The sequence below is a fragment of the Rhinolophus hipposideros genome (assembly GCF_964194185.1).
Source record: "Rhinolophus hipposideros genome assembly, chromosome: 5".
Lineage (NCBI taxonomy): Eukaryota > Metazoa > Chordata > Mammalia > Chiroptera > Rhinolophidae > Rhinolophus > Rhinolophus hipposideros.
This window is the reverse complement of record NC_138051.1, coordinates 4,908,058-4,924,598: the sequence shown is the minus strand read 5'-3', so window position 1 is coordinate 4,924,598 and position 16,541 is coordinate 4,908,058. Positions and strand designations below refer to the sequence as shown.

General features: G+C 50.6%; 2 protein-coding genes across 4 annotated transcripts in view; one reads left to right on the top strand and one right to left on the bottom strand.

The window, feature by feature from the left end:
* Window positions 1-482: 482 nt before the first annotated feature.
* NR2E3 (nuclear receptor subfamily 2 group E member 3) lies at window positions 483-6,278 on the top strand (the record flags this gene model as incomplete). Its single annotated transcript, XM_081048290.1, has 8 exons — window positions 483-549; window positions 988-1,114; window positions 1,230-1,333; window positions 1,424-1,672; window positions 1,799-1,959; window positions 2,780-3,026; window positions 3,274-3,379; window positions 6,146-6,278. 8 exons carry the CDS (start codon window positions 483-485, stop codon window positions 6,276-6,278), a joined length of 1,194 nt encoding a protein of 397 aa, XP_080904416.1.
* A 5,182-nt stretch (window positions 6,279-11,460) lies between these two features.
* Window positions 11,461-16,541, bottom strand: part of MYO9A (myosin IXA) — a 262,019-nt gene continuing 256,938 nt past the window's right edge. For all 3 annotated transcript variants that reach the window (XM_081050331.1, XM_081050332.1, XM_081050333.1), the window contains one exon: window positions 11,461-16,105. In XM_081050331.1, the coding sequence (XP_080906457.1) occupies window positions 15,642-16,105 (464 nt within the window). In that variant the 3' untranslated portion in view covers window positions 11,461-15,641. The remainder of the gene's footprint in view (window positions 16,106-16,541) is intronic.

Below are 16,541 nucleotides of genomic sequence, written 5' to 3'. Positions count from 1 at the left end.
ATGGCGACCAGCTTGAGAGCACTGGGCAGAGGGGACACAGGGACCCTGGGCATCCTGGGGGCTGCTGCAGACAGAGCAGCTCCGGGGGCACCTTGGTAAGGCTGCAGGTGTGGCCGCCTGGTCCCCTGTGGAGACAGTAAAGATTAAGAGGATCATAAGTGGCGTCCAGTCCAGCGTCCAGCATGCTGCCCTGGGGGAAATCTCCTCGAGCCAGAGCCGCTGCTGCGAGGGGAAGTCAGGGCGGCTCCTGAGTTTAGACAGAGGGGCCAGGGAGAGAGAGACAGAGACAGACGGAGATCACAGGGCCAGAAGGGAGAAGTAGAGAGAGAAGGGGGACAGGGACACAAATAGAGGGACAGAGGTAGAGACAGGAGGGCAGGGGCTGACTGGCTCAGTGTCCCGGGAGGTTTCCCTCAGGCAGGAAGGCGGACGCTGCCCCGGGACCTGCCAGGACTCAGCCAGCGGCGCCCACAAGCTCCAACATGGCTGCAGCTGCTGCCTCCAGGAAGGAGACTCCAGGCGCATGGGGCCTGGGGGAGGAGCAGACAGGTATGGCTTTCCCAGACATAGTGTCCCGGCCTTGGGGAGCGAAGTGTGTAACTGGCCCAGCCCAAGAGCTGTGGGCAAGTGTGAGGGAACCTGCTGGCAACCCCAGAATCCTAGACACCTGGGGGTCCGAGAGCCAGGACAGGACAGCTGAGCTGATGGGAAGGGAAGAGGAGAGAGCGCACTTAGGTTTGTCAGTGGACGGAGGTCGCAGCGTGTTGTCCAGATGTTTCTATGGAGCCTGAGGCCACCTGCAGACAGAGGGAATGGGAGGTGGGAGGCGGAGGCAGAGGGAGGTTTTAGGGCAAAAGTTGGGGCGTGAGGGGCGTATGCTAAGGGAGACCCTTTTCCAGATGGGAAGGAAATGAGGGTAGAGGGGTCCCTGGGGCAGTGGGAGGGGTGCGCGACCTCACCCTGCCCAGCGTCGCCCCTGCCCCTCAGGCGGGGGCCCCTCCATCCAGTGCCGCGTGTGTGGGGACAGCAGCAGTGGGAAGCATTATGGCATCTACGCCTGCAACGGCTGCAGCGGCTTCTTCAAGAGGAGCGTGAGGCGGAGGCTCATCTATAGGTGAGGGGGGCAGGACCCCCGAAACACACACAGCCCTGCTGGGGCCCTGAATGCGGGAGAGGTGCTTAGGGCGAACGTGCAGTGCACTGATGCCTGGGGCTCCCTCCACCTGCAGGTGCCAGGTGGGGACAGGCCTGTGCCCAGTGGACAAGGCCCACAGGAACCAGTGCCAGGCCTGCCGGCTGAAGAAGTGCTTGCAGGCGGGTATGAACCAGGATGGTGAGTCGGGGACACGACCTGGAGAGGCATGACAGAAGAGATGGGGGTGCGTGCCTGGGGGAATGGTCCCGACCCTTTCTGCCTCCCCAGCTGTGCAGAACGAGCGCCAGCCACGAAGCACAGCCCAGGTCTGCCTGGAGAGCATGGAGTCCGGTGCGGAGCCCCAGCTGGAGCCCCTGGCAGTACCGCCGGCCCCAGGAGGGCCCAGCCCCCAGGGCCCCCTGCCTGTTTCTGCAGCCAGAGCCCTGGGGCCCGGGGCCCTCACACCTCCAGGTCACCACCACTTCATGGCCAGCCTTATCACGGCGGAAACCTGTGCTAAGCTGGAGCCAGAGGATGGTGAGTGGGGGGATGGCTGAGCCCCTGGGTCAGTCCCCAGCCTTTATCCCCAGGCCCGGGCCCCTGCGCCCCTCCTGCCGCCTGCCAAAGAGCAGAGGCTGACATCACAGCTCCCTCCTCCAACAGCTGACGAGAACATCGATGTCACCAGCAACGATCCTGAGCTCCCTTCCTCACAGCCTTGGGGACCCGACAGCATCCACGAGACAGCAGCTCGCCTGCTCTTCACAGCTGTCAAGTGGGCCAAGAACCTGCCTGTGTTCTCCAACCTGCCCTTCCGAGACCAGGTACACCCGTCAGGCAGCCCCCACGAGCCAGCGGGGCTGGGGGCGCATGCGTCTGTGCAGATGATGATTGGAGGCGTGTGCGGCTTGGGGACAGTGACGGTTGGTCGCACACGCCTCTGAGTCAGTGATGGTCAGGGGTACACGTGTGGGTGGACTGTCGGGGCTGCTCACACCTCTGGGCCGCGGTGATGGTTGGGCTGAGTGATGGCCAGTGACACACAGAGAGCAGGGCTTTGGCTCCAGGTCTCCTTCCTTCTAGACAGAACCTCAGGTCCTGCAGACACTGTATGCAGTGAGTGGTCTGCACACCCTGGACAGTGTGGGTGACGGCTCTGGGCTCCCTGGAATGGGGTGGGGGAATGGGCAGGAAGGCCTCTGATGTTGGGGCTTGAGTTTCAGCCCAACCTTTTCACCTCTGGAGGCCCCTCCGCGCTCCTTGTGGGCAAGCAGCCCGACGTGTTGTGATAAACGAGAAGAGAGGCACACCGAGGCCCAAGCCCTGAGCCAGTGGCTTGGATGCAGCCGCTCAGTGTCAGGCAGCCTCTCCCGAGTACCCTCGACTTAGGGTGCTCATGGGGAGTGTCCCTGAGGCCGCCTAACAACCCACAGCTCTCGGCTGTCAGAAGTGTTCCGGCGCGGCTCCAGGTGGAACCCACAGAGCGTCTTGGAGCCTAGGCAGCGAGGCCCAGAGCTCGGGGAACGTTCCGGGCTACCAGGACCAGCCCTTCCTTCCTGGGGGCCCTGAGGTGTGGCCAAGGTTGCGAGCTGAGCCAGGGATGCTGTACACCGGTGATCACACTGACTCACTCTCTGGGCACAGGTGATCCTGCTGGAAGAGGCGTGGAGCGAACTCTTCCTGCTCGGAGCCATACAGTGGTCTCTGCCTCTGAACCGCTGCCCACTGCTCGCCCCTCCTGAGGCGCCGGCTGCTGGCAGCGCCCAGGGCCGGCTGGCATTGGCCAGCATGGAGATGCGAGTCCTGCAGGAAACCGTCTCGCGTTTCCGGGCGCTGGCTGTGGATCCCACGGAGTTTGCCTGCATGAAGGCCCTGGTCCTCTTCAAACCAGGTAACTGAGTCTTGGCCTAAGCCTTCCAGAGATGTGGTCGGGGATGAAGAATGGGAATTCTGGTCACCTCCTCCTGCCCCTCCCTTTCTCTCCGTCACCCCATATAGGCCCAGATGTGCGCAGACATCTTCCCTGGGGGGCAGGAGGAGAGAGGCACAGGGCTGGGCGCACCCCTCCTGCGGGCCGGGGTAACTGTGGGGGGCAGGGAGGGCTGCGAGAGGAGCTCACCACCGCTGCTCCTGTCCAGAAACGCGAGGCCTGAAGGACCCAGAGCACGTGGAGGCCTTGCAGGACCAGTCCCAGGCCATGCTGAGCCAGCACAGCAAAGCCCACCATCCCAGCCAGCCCGTGAGGTGACCTGAGCACCTGCCTCCCTGCCCACCTATCCCGTCACTTCTTCACCCCTGGCCCACCTCCCTGGCCCTGCCTCAGGGCCGCACTGATTAGACAGGACAAGGGTCTCCGCTCGGCCAGCACAGATGAGACATCTGCGGTGTGCCAGGTACAGGGCCAGGCCCAGGAGCGGGGACCAAAATGGGCTGCCTTCTGGGGACGCGTGGCAGTGACCACACTGATGAGGAGAGCTGCCCTGGTCAGGTACGGGGCTGCATGTGTCCGAAGGAGACAGAGACCCACTGGGTGTGGGGCGGGAGGGACAGCAGAAGTGACAGGACCTGTGGGGGAGGGGCTGGACTTGGAAGGAAGTGCAGGGCAGATCTAAACGCAGAGAATCATCATTTACAAAGGGGGGGAGAGAGAGAGCGAGAGCGAGAGAACGAGAGACAGAGAGAGGGAGAGAGGGAGAGGGAGAGAGAGAGAGAGAGAGAGAGAGAGAGAGAGGGAGAGAGGGAGAGAGAGACTTGGATGTGTTCTTCGGACAGGGCCCCAGTTTGGAAGGAACAACAGACTGCTGCCCATGAGAAGGTGGGAGATTAAGCCAGAATGGCACTCGGGGACGATCTGTAGGCCATACCTGATTTGGTGGGCAGAGAGGAGCTGGCTCAGGGTTGAGCGGGAGGGTGTTGTACACAGAGCTGGATGATGTGGCAGCGAGTGCAGAGAGGCTGCCGTCACCCGAGGGAGGCCCTGGAGTCTGCTCCTCAGGAATGGAAAGGAGATGACAGATCCAAGGGCCTCCAGGAGTGGGAATGGTCCGAGCTGGCAGTTGGGTGGGTGCAAGGGAAGAGGGGAGAAGAAGTGGTCCTGAAATAAACAGGAGTATCAGGAGGCAAGTTCTGAGGGAACATGACGAGGGCCGATGGGTGTGCAGAGGGACCTGTCTCGGGAATGCATCACACTTTCGTAAGCCATGTGCGGGACGACGCCCAGCCGGCTGGGTTAGGGGACCTGAGGGTGCAGTGTGGGGAGGGTGGGACAGGAGCCAGGGCCCTGGGACGCCAGCTCGGCTCAGCCCCGCAGGTACGGGGAGCCTCTCAGGGTCGCTCCAGTTGGCTCCAGCGTCTTCTGGCTATTTGGGATCATGTCATCTGCATGCTCCGGGGGCGCCAGCAGCTCTTTCTGAAGAAGTAAGCTAACATGCACCATCTCCCATCACCTCTAATCTGAGAAATGGTCACAAGAAGAGGTAATTTCCCTTGGAAAAGAGCCAGGGGGTATTAGAAATGTACCTCGGTGGCACAGAAAGATTTCTGCTGCTTATGCGTGTGGGGAGCAGACAGAGCAGCCTAAGAACGGTCGTCGCTGATGGCACACGCAGAACTCCTTGACTAAGTTCCTGTCGGGCTCACCTCCCAGAGACCTGCCGGCATATTGGTTTTGTATCAAAGTTCAAAATTCTGATTAAGATTTCCTGCGTCCGTTCTATAGCAGCCCCAGCTACAGGCAGACCTGAGGGCTGAGAGATATGTGGGTTCTCTAACCCAGCGTATTTCAGTTTTTAAAAACGGCAAGACTCAGGAAGCAATGCAATTTCCATGGTAACCCAACTGACACTAAAACGAAGCCCCACCAAACAATACCTTACTTTGTATAATTTGGTCTGATACTTGTACTGTTTCTAAAAGACTGGCTGTAACCCACGACATTTCATTTCAGACCCACTAGTGGATCAATTGCCACAGTGCGGAAAAACAATGTCTACCCTGGACTTTACAGTTACTTCTTCCTGAACCTCCTTAGAAGGGGTTCCTCCCCACACAGAAGAGGGGGAGGCACGGGGAGGGGTGTACAACTGCTCGGTGCCACTTACTTGCACGCACTAGAGGAAGCGAGCCCTGGGACTGGGGGTGGGGCCGGCCTCCGTGGTGGGGTGGGCGAGCAGGGCCTCGCTTTGTAGGGGTCTCCTTGACATCAGGGCTCCCACCAAGGAAGGGAGTCTCCCCCATCTGCCACTCGGGGCTTCGCCACCCACCTGCTCTGCCCTGGGGACGCCTGCCTCGGCAAATGGTTCTTACTGAAAACGACAATTCCTTATTTTCTGGGTGAGCATCTCAGCCACAAAAACTATGTTTCCGCTTCAGAACGTTTTCACTTATGGTTCCTCTATCATCCGAGGTGGCTTACAGAAGGGAATTTATATTCATATTCAAATATATGTACCGGGGGGTGCCAAAAAACGTATACCCATTTTATGATTTGTTATCTATGCTCAAGCAGTAGTTCACTGTAATCAGAAGTGTCTGGACGCTGATGGGAACCACTTTGAGCCCCTTTGTCATTGCACAAGTCAAACATGACTTGTTTTTGTTATCAGTATATATTATTACAATTAATAGTTTTTTCCTTAAGATGTGTATACATTTTTTGGCATGCTCTGTACTATTAATCATCATACATTTATCACAATAATCACATATATGATTAATAGTCACATCACATATATTATTACTATAAAGCACTTCTCATCTCTACACATAATAAACAACACTTATTCGTATTTTCATTGCATTCAACTAAACATTGGGGGGGGGGGGCCAAACAGGTCCCGGATGGGTGGTGGCGAGCCCTCTGGTGAGCGCGGCCTTTCCTCAAAATTCTGCCTCCCTCCCCCCCACCCCCTGTGTCCCTCTCCCCTCTCCTCTCCTTCAGCCAGGCCGCTGCCCCCAGGACTCATGCTCAGAGCTGATAATACAACTGATGGCGTCCCCTCTCCTGTTCAGGTTTGGGAAATTGCTCCTGCTCCTCCCATCTTTGAGGTTTATCGCTTCTGAACGCGTGGAGCTCCTCTTTTTCCGCAAGACCATCGGGAATACTCCAATGGAAAAGCTCCTCTGTGACATGTTCAAAAACTAATGGAGGCAGAAGCTGGTGCAGCCACTGTGGAGAACAGTCTACTAAAGTGAAACACTCACCTGCCCTGTGACCCAGCAATTCCACTTGGAGGTGTGTGTACCTAGCAGAAATGTCCACCAAAAGATATAATATTCATAGCAGCTTTATTCATAATAGCCCCAAACTGTACGTTGAAACTCGAATGGATTAATCAATCATGGCATATTCATATGATGGAAAACAGAAATAAAAGAGAATGAACTACCAATATATGTGACAACATGGGTAAATTTCAGACATAAAAATTGAAGAAGCCAGGCTCAAGTTCCACTTATACAAAGTTCCAGAACAGGTCAGACTAACTGGTGTTGACACAAGTTGGAATAGCGGCTATCCCTGGGGGGGGAGGTGGGGTGACTGAGAAGGGACCCCAGGGAGTCTCCTAGTGTTCTCCAGATGTTCTTTATTTGATCTGGGAGGAGGCTTCACAAATGTATTCATTCATACAAGTTACTTAGGCTATGCGCGTAAGATGTGTGCATTTCACTGTATTATGTCAGACCTCCACGAAAAAGTGAAAACACAAAGACAGGAAAACAAATGCGGCCACGGCTCTCCTGAGGACACTGAAGGAATGAGCACGGTCCTGGGCTCCGTGAGGTTTCCACTCGAGTCAGAGCCCAGGTGCAATGAATTCCAGCTAGGGGAAAAATCTCCCGCAGGACTCAACCACCCAGCTTCCCTCTGGATGGCACCCCACCTCCCAAACAAAGCTGAGCACCATCTTTCTCTTCCTGAACCTCCCTCACCCCAACCCCCCAAACAAAGCTGAGCACCATCCAACTCAACACAAGTCAGCTACGGCCCTTTTTGTGAAGGGCAATCTCCACTTCCTGCTCAGACAAACCTCATCCTTTTCAAAGACAGACCCAGAAGACGTAGTGTCAGGTGGGGTCTGTGCTCCCGCTCCCCACATAAGAACGCAGGACATGGTGAGGCCAAAAAGGAACACCCACAGAGCATAGATAGGGGAGTCACACCACTATAGTCTCGCTGGGTTGGAGACACAGGAAGCAGGAGCCACACGATCCGCAACCCGCCTTCCACTTGTCTCTGCCAATCAACCTCACTTGCTAGCTGCAATCCGCCTCTCTGCAATCCACAATCCACACTCTGCCCCACCACGCCACTACACCACCACTTTGCTAGCCTAGCCGCGGCGGTTACATCAGTGGCTAATGGCTAACCGGTAACAGCTGATGGCCGTCTGCTACCTGAGCCAGCACCTCCCACACGAGGCCGAGAGCCTGGAACTTCTGGGACTCTGTCTCCACAGGGGTTCATACCACTATATTTTTGCTGGCAACTGGGTTGGAGACACAGGAAGCAGGAGCCACACCATCCACAGTCCGCGGTCCGCTTCCCTGCCAAGCAACCCAACGAACCAACAACCAACCCCCTAGTGTAGCCATGGCAGTTATATTAGCACCTAATGGCTAACCAGTAACAGCTGATGGCCAACTAATAACCGAGCCAGCACCTTTCCACATGAGGCCGAGAGCCTGGAAACTGCTTTCTGGGACTCTGTCCCCACACCTAGAAAAGAATAAAACAGTTAACATGTATCAGGCACTTTATATACCAGGCAATGAACTGAGTACCCATTGTGCATGATTATTTAATCCTCAGATTAACTCTGGGGGAGGAGGAAATCATCCACGTTTGTAAATGAAAACCCTGAGGCTTAGAGGACCCCCTTGGTCCCTGGAATCCAACCCCCTCGGTCCCTGGAATCCACTGAACGATCTGTTGCATTTTCTGCCTTCAAAGAAGAGATGCCTGAAGTCGAAAAGGTCACGTGAGAAATCTGAAATCCTAAGGGTTCCCTGCCCTTTGGCCTGTGCCTGAATCCTCCAGCTGACACAGATGTCTGTCATGATGGAGGGAGCATGGTTCAGAACACTTTGCTTTGCAAATGACATTCGCTAGGTTGGCGCCCAGGGAAGAGTGTGTGGAAAATCCTGCCCAGCTGAGGTCCATCCCACGTAAGCACTCAAACTATTTGAGACTCTTCATCTTCTAAAAAGTATCCGGCTTGCCTCAGTTATTCGGGTCATTTTATGTCTATAATGCCATCATACCTTCCAATTCCCTACCAAAAGTTTTGTCCATAAGGTTGAAAGGTCTATATATAGAAAGCCCGAGCAAAGGCACTTTAGCAAGCAACATGGTTGAAATGCGACCATATAGGCCCTGCACACTTACCCTCATTTTGCTTTTGAGAACCTAAAACAGCAAAAGCAGCCCACTGAAGTTCACGGGCAGTGTCTGGGATGTGTGAACACAACAGGGCTACACTGGGAAAGAGATTGTTTGGGGTCTCCAGGAGGAAGTCTTGGAGAATTAAAGGAGGTATAAGCTGGTGGCATCGGTCCAGGAACTACATTTCCCAGGATCCCTTTCCCTATGGTTTGCTAAGGGAAAGAGGGCACGCATGAGATTTGGAAAGTAAGCGAGAAGCCATTATTCTCCATTATTCTCCGGAGACAGTTGTGGCCAGATGTGGGAAGATGGAGATTTCACAGCGGCCTTCTTTAGAATTGCAGTAGCTTCCAGGCAAGTTCTTGAGAACTTAGGAACTTCTGGCTGAGATCTGTGTTACTTTCTCAATAGATGCTTGATGCTTTCTCAATTGATACAGCTTGCCCAGTCCTCCTAGTGTTTATGTTAAGCCCCTAATTCCTATATGAAGTCCTTTTCACCAGGAACATAGTGAGTGGCTTCTGTTTTCCTAATACAATGCAGCTTTCAGTCAATCCCAGGATTTATTCAACCTTTTGCTGTGAATTGGCCCCACTGAAATTCGGATGGGTAACAGCTCTTTTACTGCATCTAGGGCCCTTGCTGGGGGAGGGGATACTATGAAAGTTCCTTTTTGCCCTCAATACCAGAAATGTCCTTGGTTATAAAGCACAGAGAGGTGGTTCCGTGGACCTATCTGAGCCTTTTTCAGCTGCAGTTTTCAGGTTCATACGACACGTTCCTTCTTCCTTCACCCTTAAGGGAGTATTTAAAGGTAGAAAGGGCAGAGAAAGACTCAGAGATGCCAAACAGCACCTGTTGTGCAGGGGACCGTGCGGGGTCTCAGCTCCCGCTCCCCACATAAGAACGCAGGACATGGTGAGGACAAAAAGGAACACCCACGGAGCCATAGGTAGGGAAGTCATACCACTATGGTCTCACTGGAGGCTGGGTGTACACGACGTACGACCTCCTGTCCACTTTGCTGCCAACCGACTCTCCTCGACTCTCCTTCATTCTCCTCCTTCACTCTCCTCAGCTCCCCTCCGTAGCCGCGGCAGTTATATTAGTGGCCAGTGGCTCACTGGTTACAGCTGACGGCCAACTAGCCACAGCTGATGGCCATCCAATCACAGTTGATGGCCATTTACTACCTGAGCCAGCACCTTTCCACGTGAGGCCGAGAGCCTGGAAACTGCTTTCTGGGGTTCTGTCCCCACAGCACCCGTTCAAATGAAGGACTAGAGCCTGATAGCAGAGCGTTCCCAGTTGTTCCCATGACGAGTCTCCATCTGGTGGACATACTGGGTTCTCCCCACTAGGATGCAAGCCCTACCAGGCAGGGAGCTTGTCTGCCTCACCAGTGTGGGCGCTCAGGAAATACCTGAAGGATTAACGGCAACTCAGAACTGGGAAGTGAACCACTCCACAACTATGTGTCCGAAGTGCCTACAAGATTAAACAAATATGTGTCTTATCTATTAGGTTGGTGCAAAAGTAATTGCGTTTTTTGTCATTTTTCTTTTAAACCGCAATTACTTTTGCACCAACCAAATACTTTCATGAGTATGTCCCTGAATCTCAGACCCCGTACTGTTTCCCAATTTAGGAGGAACAAGTTTTTAAAAAACCAAAGCTCTGGTCTCCGTATAACTCGCATCTCCTTATACTTTCATGAGCTCATCTTCACAATTGAAAAGGTTTGTTGTAAATTCAGTAATCACAGAGGCAAGTTTTAAAAGTTGTACCTCTAGGTTTTGTTGGGCCAATTAAGGAAATTTAAAGCAACAGTTCACTCTATCCTTATCATTTTGATGTAATGTAATGCAAAAATGTAAATGGGAACTTTAAAAAGGAATGGGAAAGATAACCTCAGCATTTAAAAACTCAATATATTTAAAGGAAAAATTCACTACGTTAACTTTTTTTTCCATTTTACCTTAGATCTTGTTTGGCATTTGGGAAGCCCTGATCTCATTCAATGCTCACTTCCAATATTTAAGGGCTGGTACCCTTTGTAGGTGCTGGAGATCTAAGAGTCAGCAAGACAGTCACGTTTCTTGCGTTGGGAAGCTTACATCAGACAAATACGGGGAGCTGTTGAGAACACAAGACATCTAACCCAGTTCAAGGGAGAAGAGGCAATTACCAACTGTTGGTAGAACTGTTTTACATTAAGACCTGAGAGTCAGTAGGAGTTCTCCAGAGAAGAAAACCTGGGAAGGGAACTCATTTCCGAAGAGGAAAACTAACCCAGAGAGGGCACATGATTTCTCCAAAGTCATGAAATAGAGTGGCAGACGACGACGACAAACTAGGTTGGCATTCTTGGGCCTCTGTGAGCAGATGCTGCCACTTCATGGCCTTTTTGGTGAGGACCCTCCACGGAGGTGCACTGCCTTCCCTGCCCAGCCAGCCCTAAGCAGATAAGATGAAGTCTGGACAGCTAGCAGCTACTGTGTTTCCCCGAAAATAAGATCCAGTCTCATTCATCTTTGCTCCAAAGACACATTAGGGCGTATTTTCAGGGGATGTCTTATTTTTTCAGGTACAACAGTCTACATTTATTCAAATACCATCCTGTCATCTTCTTCTGGCACATTGTCCTAACGTACTAAATGCGTCTGTCTGGCTGACGATCGTAACAGGGGCTTATTTTGCGGGTAGGTCTTCTTTTCGGGGAAACACGGTAGCACCATGATAGGAAATGAGCAGCTGCGTCTCACGGTCGCGTGCATTCAGCTGCGTTCCAACCACCACCACCTCTGCACCATCAACTTTGGGCTCAGTCCCTTCTTCAAACAATCAGTCTAACAAACACAAATCACTGTTGTCCCTTGGGATCAGATTGGAGTGAGGTGGGGCAGGAGTCCGGATGGTCAGAAAACAAACCACACGCATTGCTGCTACTGGAAGCTTTTGTTCTTTAATGAGCCATTGGAGTGATTTGTTCAAGCTGCTTTTGTGGAGCCATACAGTGCATATTTTCAGTGACACACACTGGACTTTATACAGATGATGTCTTGCTCCCCCTCACCCCCCAAAAATACAAAGTGCCTGTTGACTGTATCAGGAATGGAATCGGTTCTGTGGGTGAAATAAGTCATTCTTCTTATAGAATTATTCTGTTTAACAGTAAAATATTATATTTCACAGGATATGTCCTTTTACAATACATAGTCTTTTAAAAATTTACACTCAGCATACTTATAAATTACTTTAAATCCATTAAAATAATATAATACTAATCTGTAGCACACACCTTTCCCCTAGTAAATACAATTACTTGGTTCAAAAGGTGTAACTTTTCTATGACCTAAGAGGGCTGACAAATAGGTAACAAGTATGGATGGGTAACAAGGTGATAGACCCCTTGTGGGGCTTTTAAATAAACAGTTTCAACCAAGAGACCAAGAAGACCTAACAGTTTCATGTCCACACACCATTCTGCTGTTATCTTTTAACCCAAATCAAATGTGGGAATGGTTCCAGAGAAAAGTGGTTTTTTAGGGGCAAAGAGACAAGACTCCCACAAATACTGAGGAATTTCACCACCAAGGCGAGAATGGTGTTGGGGGACAGTGCTGGGTAACTGTCACAAAATTACAGGTAGACATAACACTTTGTCAACACAATGATGTATGCCCCATGTCCAACTCCCCGCCAAGGGGAAAAAAGGGAAGAACGATAAGGAAAGTCGTCTGGACCGGGTTTCTTTTTAAAATGAAAACTCTTAGCTTTGAACACATCCTGATCTCTCTCGTTCACCAAAGGGCTCGTGAGGCGCACGCATTCATTGTAGTTAAAATAACCGTGGCCAGTGGGCACTGAGTGTGCGCCAGGATGGGACTCCTCTTCCCAGCGAGGGTCTGGTACCCTGACTGTGAGAACACCCTATCGCGACAGAGCAGAGAAGTCTCCACTCACCTCCCCGCAGGGGGAGAGGGTAAGAGCTGTAGCTGGTTTCTGAAGTGTGAGAAGGTGGGGGCTCAGGGATCCCATTCCCTGCCTCAGGTCTGCCTCTGCAGGGAAGGCTGTCTATCCCTTTGTGCTTCCAGAGCCCAGAGTGGCAAAGCAATTAAAACGGCAGGAAGTACAAAGTGCATTACCAACTAAACTAAGCAGTTACCTCCAAACCCTTCCTGTATTTGCTGTTAAAGTCATTTGCTTCACTTTATGACACCCGTTGTGGCCCCAAAACTACACTTCTCTGCTTCCGTGACATTTTCCACAATATGGGATGTGTTGGCTTTAAAGGGGAGAACTGAGAATCCCAGCTTTGTTTGGGGCTGGGAATGTGTGGTAAGAACAGTGCTCTGCATTTTGAGGATGGGCTTCAGGTGTGGGGCTGCCCCCCTGCGGCCATGAGGCATCCAAGAGCAAAGAAAACAAGCAAAGGAGAAGCAACAGGACACAGAGATGCGACAAGTATTGAGGTTAAGTATCTTAACTGTAACTGACTGTAATGCATGCCGCTCACTTCCTGGTGATGGAACTTGAACCAGGGAGAGAACCCATTTAGATAAAATGGAAGGAGACACAGCACTAGGTTCTGACATTTTTTTAAGAGTTCCGACTTCATCTCTTTACCAGGTCACAATACCCGTTACCATATGAGAACAGGCTTTCTTTCCTTCAAACGGAGGGTCACACAGTTACTCTCCATTCTTACAACTTCATGATCTCTTCTCCCCACCACCCTCCATTCTGGCAGCTTGTTAAATGACTAGAAATCCACAAATCTAGCAACCAAAAAACAAGTATTTTTTATTTAATTTTATCCAAATTCAGGTTTCAGGTCCCTGAGAAAAATTATAAAGTCTCTTAACATCCATTGCTGAGTTCCTATAAAGTGACTTAAATGAGTAATTTTTTAACTGCCAAAAACTTATTTTGCAAAAAACAATGGCAACAACAAAAAATTCCAGAAAGATTTAGAAGGAGAACATACGCCAAGATTTGTTCTCCAGGCCATTCCTCGGGGCCGAAGGAAAGGATCACCGCTTTTTTTGTGTAGTATTTAACCAATGTTTGAAGCAAGTAGAGAGGAGTAGTCAGGCTCAGCAGAACACTCGCAGAAGCACTGGGCCAGACTGCAGCCTGGCCTGGGGCCGGGGCAGCCATCCCACTGGGACACAGCCAGGCTGAGGGGTTGGGTTTTCCTCCAGGAGATTTTCCAAAATTCAGGTGGTTTTTTTTTTCATTTATTACTCCTCAGAACAGCACAAACAAGCCAGCAGGTGTTTGTGGGATATAAAATTGAACATTTACTCACTAACCATCATCATTCTGGAGATTTAAAAGGATTCCCTTCCCTAGCTCACTTCTGAACCCAAACCAGGGCCGGGTAAGACTCCTGTTACCGTTAGCTGCCCCTCGGAACAACGTTCCAAGTCTCACCTCGGGCTCAACAACCACCACGCAGGCAGTGGCATGAGGCTCAGTGCTGTGTAACAGGGGGACTCTGCCTTAACCCAAGTCTTAATATTTCCATAACTTCAAACCAAAGAAGCATGAAAAGGAAGAATAACCAAAATTCAGGTTACAGATGGTAAAGGCTCCTTTTTAGAACAGTGCATGTGGTAGTTAGACAAGACGCATTTAGTAACTTTAAAAAATCTTAAAAATAAACATTTTCACATACTTATCTCAAGAAAGGGTATCATGTTTCATTTTCCATATATCATAAATAGCAAAAACAGATTTCTAATCCCACCAATGCTAAGATGCTTAAAATGCTACTGTAACTCAGGTGTATGGAGACGCCCAGTGGTGAGAGATGGTCTGGCTTGTCCCTCAGCCCAGGGCCGGGCGGCTGTAATCTAGGGGAAGAAATTCTATGGGGAGGAGGGCAGCAGAAGGTTAAAAAGAAATATGCATACTATACATATATATTTACAGTAAACTTCAGTAACCAGAATATTAACAAAAATAGCTTCAAGTAGTCCTTGATTTTTTAAAATCTATTTAATACTGATGGTCTGAGGAAAAGAAGATGAAAATTAAATGGGTCATATGAAAAACTTGTCTCTTATTTTTTGGCAGCTTTCTGTAACACTTATTCATGCAGTACTGTGTGTGAATGTTTGGGAGAAGTGATTAAATGGTGACATAATTTGTCTGCGCTTGTGGTTGAAATCCAGCAGCCTATGAAAACGTGATCTGCAGTGTGTGTGTGTGATCTAATACAAAGAGAAAAGACTGGCTGGACCCGGTTGGAACCCTCTTGTTTAGGGATCACCAAATCTCTGCAACATTTTAAAAAATCAGAGAAACCTGATCCTTGGATCAAGAACTGTAAGAACAGGTGGCTACTGAAATTTCAGCCCATGCAATATATTTGGCAGGAACTAACCAGGAGTTAAACCAGCGTTGATTATTATTACATCAAACATCACCAAAAAACAAAACATGTACTTGCTTCTTCATCTGTAACCAGATGTCTGAGACATTCTCTGATGGCTTAATGGAAACAATTGCTTTTTTACTTTCCCCAGAATATAACATAACATTTTTTCAAAAATCTTAAAATAGAGGGCCTAGGCATTTTGTTTATAAATCCTTGGAAAAAAAGTATATTCTACCCCCAGCTCCTAACTATCCCAAAATAAACCCAAAGGCTTTTGCTTTCATGGTTAAGAAAGATTTCTGTTTTCTTCAATTGTCAGAAATCAGTGGGTCCCTCAGGCCCACAACGTGGCCCCCAGTTCCACATCCACCTCTGGGAAGGAAAAGAGGATGGAAGAGGCGAGGCGACTACAGAGACCCCCACAACTGGCCCAAACCTCCAGGCCCTACATGGTTTTATTTAGTAAAATCTCTAGTCCAATTCAACAGCCAAGGCACAGCTGGCACCACCCCGCAGGCTTAAAGGGGCCTTTCCATTTCAGCAGGAGGCCCAGGAATTCAGCACCCGAGGTCTCGGTTCTGTGCCTGGGCACGAGGCAGGCCCACACTTAGGATGGACGACCGTGGACGAGGTGATCAGAAGAGGCCCCGAAGATGAGAGGTGTTGACCACTCATGAGAGGTGTTGACCACTGTGGTGCTTACCACAGCCATGAAGGAACACACATCTGCCAGCTCAGACCATAAACTCATTATTTCCAAAGAGAGATAGCTGTTGGGTGGAGCTGCAGTCTGGGTCCACAGTTTTTCTGCGGCCAGACACAACGGTTCCCTCTGGGGTCTCTTTGGTTTTCTGAGGTGAGTTTTTCACATTCTTTAATTTTTGTTTGCCCTTTTCAGGGTTGAAGGTTCCTCTGCTGATGAACTGAGGCCTGTCTTCCATGGATTTGGTCTGGCCCAGTGGCCCTTCCACTCCCAGGGCCTCACCAGCTGAGGCAGCTCGGTAGAATGGAGATTTGGAATAAATCTGAAATCGTTTTCTGGTCCCATGAGAAGATGCAGTGTTAGATGAACATAAAGAAGAGATTGACGAGTCCGTCGAATCCAAAGACTCATGCTGCTTTTTTAGCTGCTTTCTCAACTTGCTAGAAGGTTCAGACTTGCCAGCTGCCTTCAGGGAGCTAAGCGCTAAACTTCTCTCTAATCCAAAAAGGAGACCAAAGCTGTAAATGACAGTTCCCTCTAACGCAAACCATCGTATAAGGAACAGGGGTCACCGGTCACACGTGAAGCTGGGTGGGCTCTGATTTGGAGGGTCCAGGCTGCCCTACTTTGTGCAGGACATGCTAACCTGAGAAGTGGCACCATCCATTTCTGCGTCATCATTTCAGAATGGATCCCAAGGAAGCCTGGAGTTGGGCTGCTATTCGGGGAGGTCTACAACTGCTACTACCAGTTAGGAAATGACCCATCCTGAGAAAATGGGTCATGGCTCAGTAAGACAACGTTGGTGGGAGTACTGGCATTTCACTGCAGTAAATGCAGAAAACATTAAATTACCAAAAAGCTGCGTTACATTGCAGGCTTCGTCTAATGAACAATTTCCATGGAAGCTTCACAAAGATCGGTATATTTC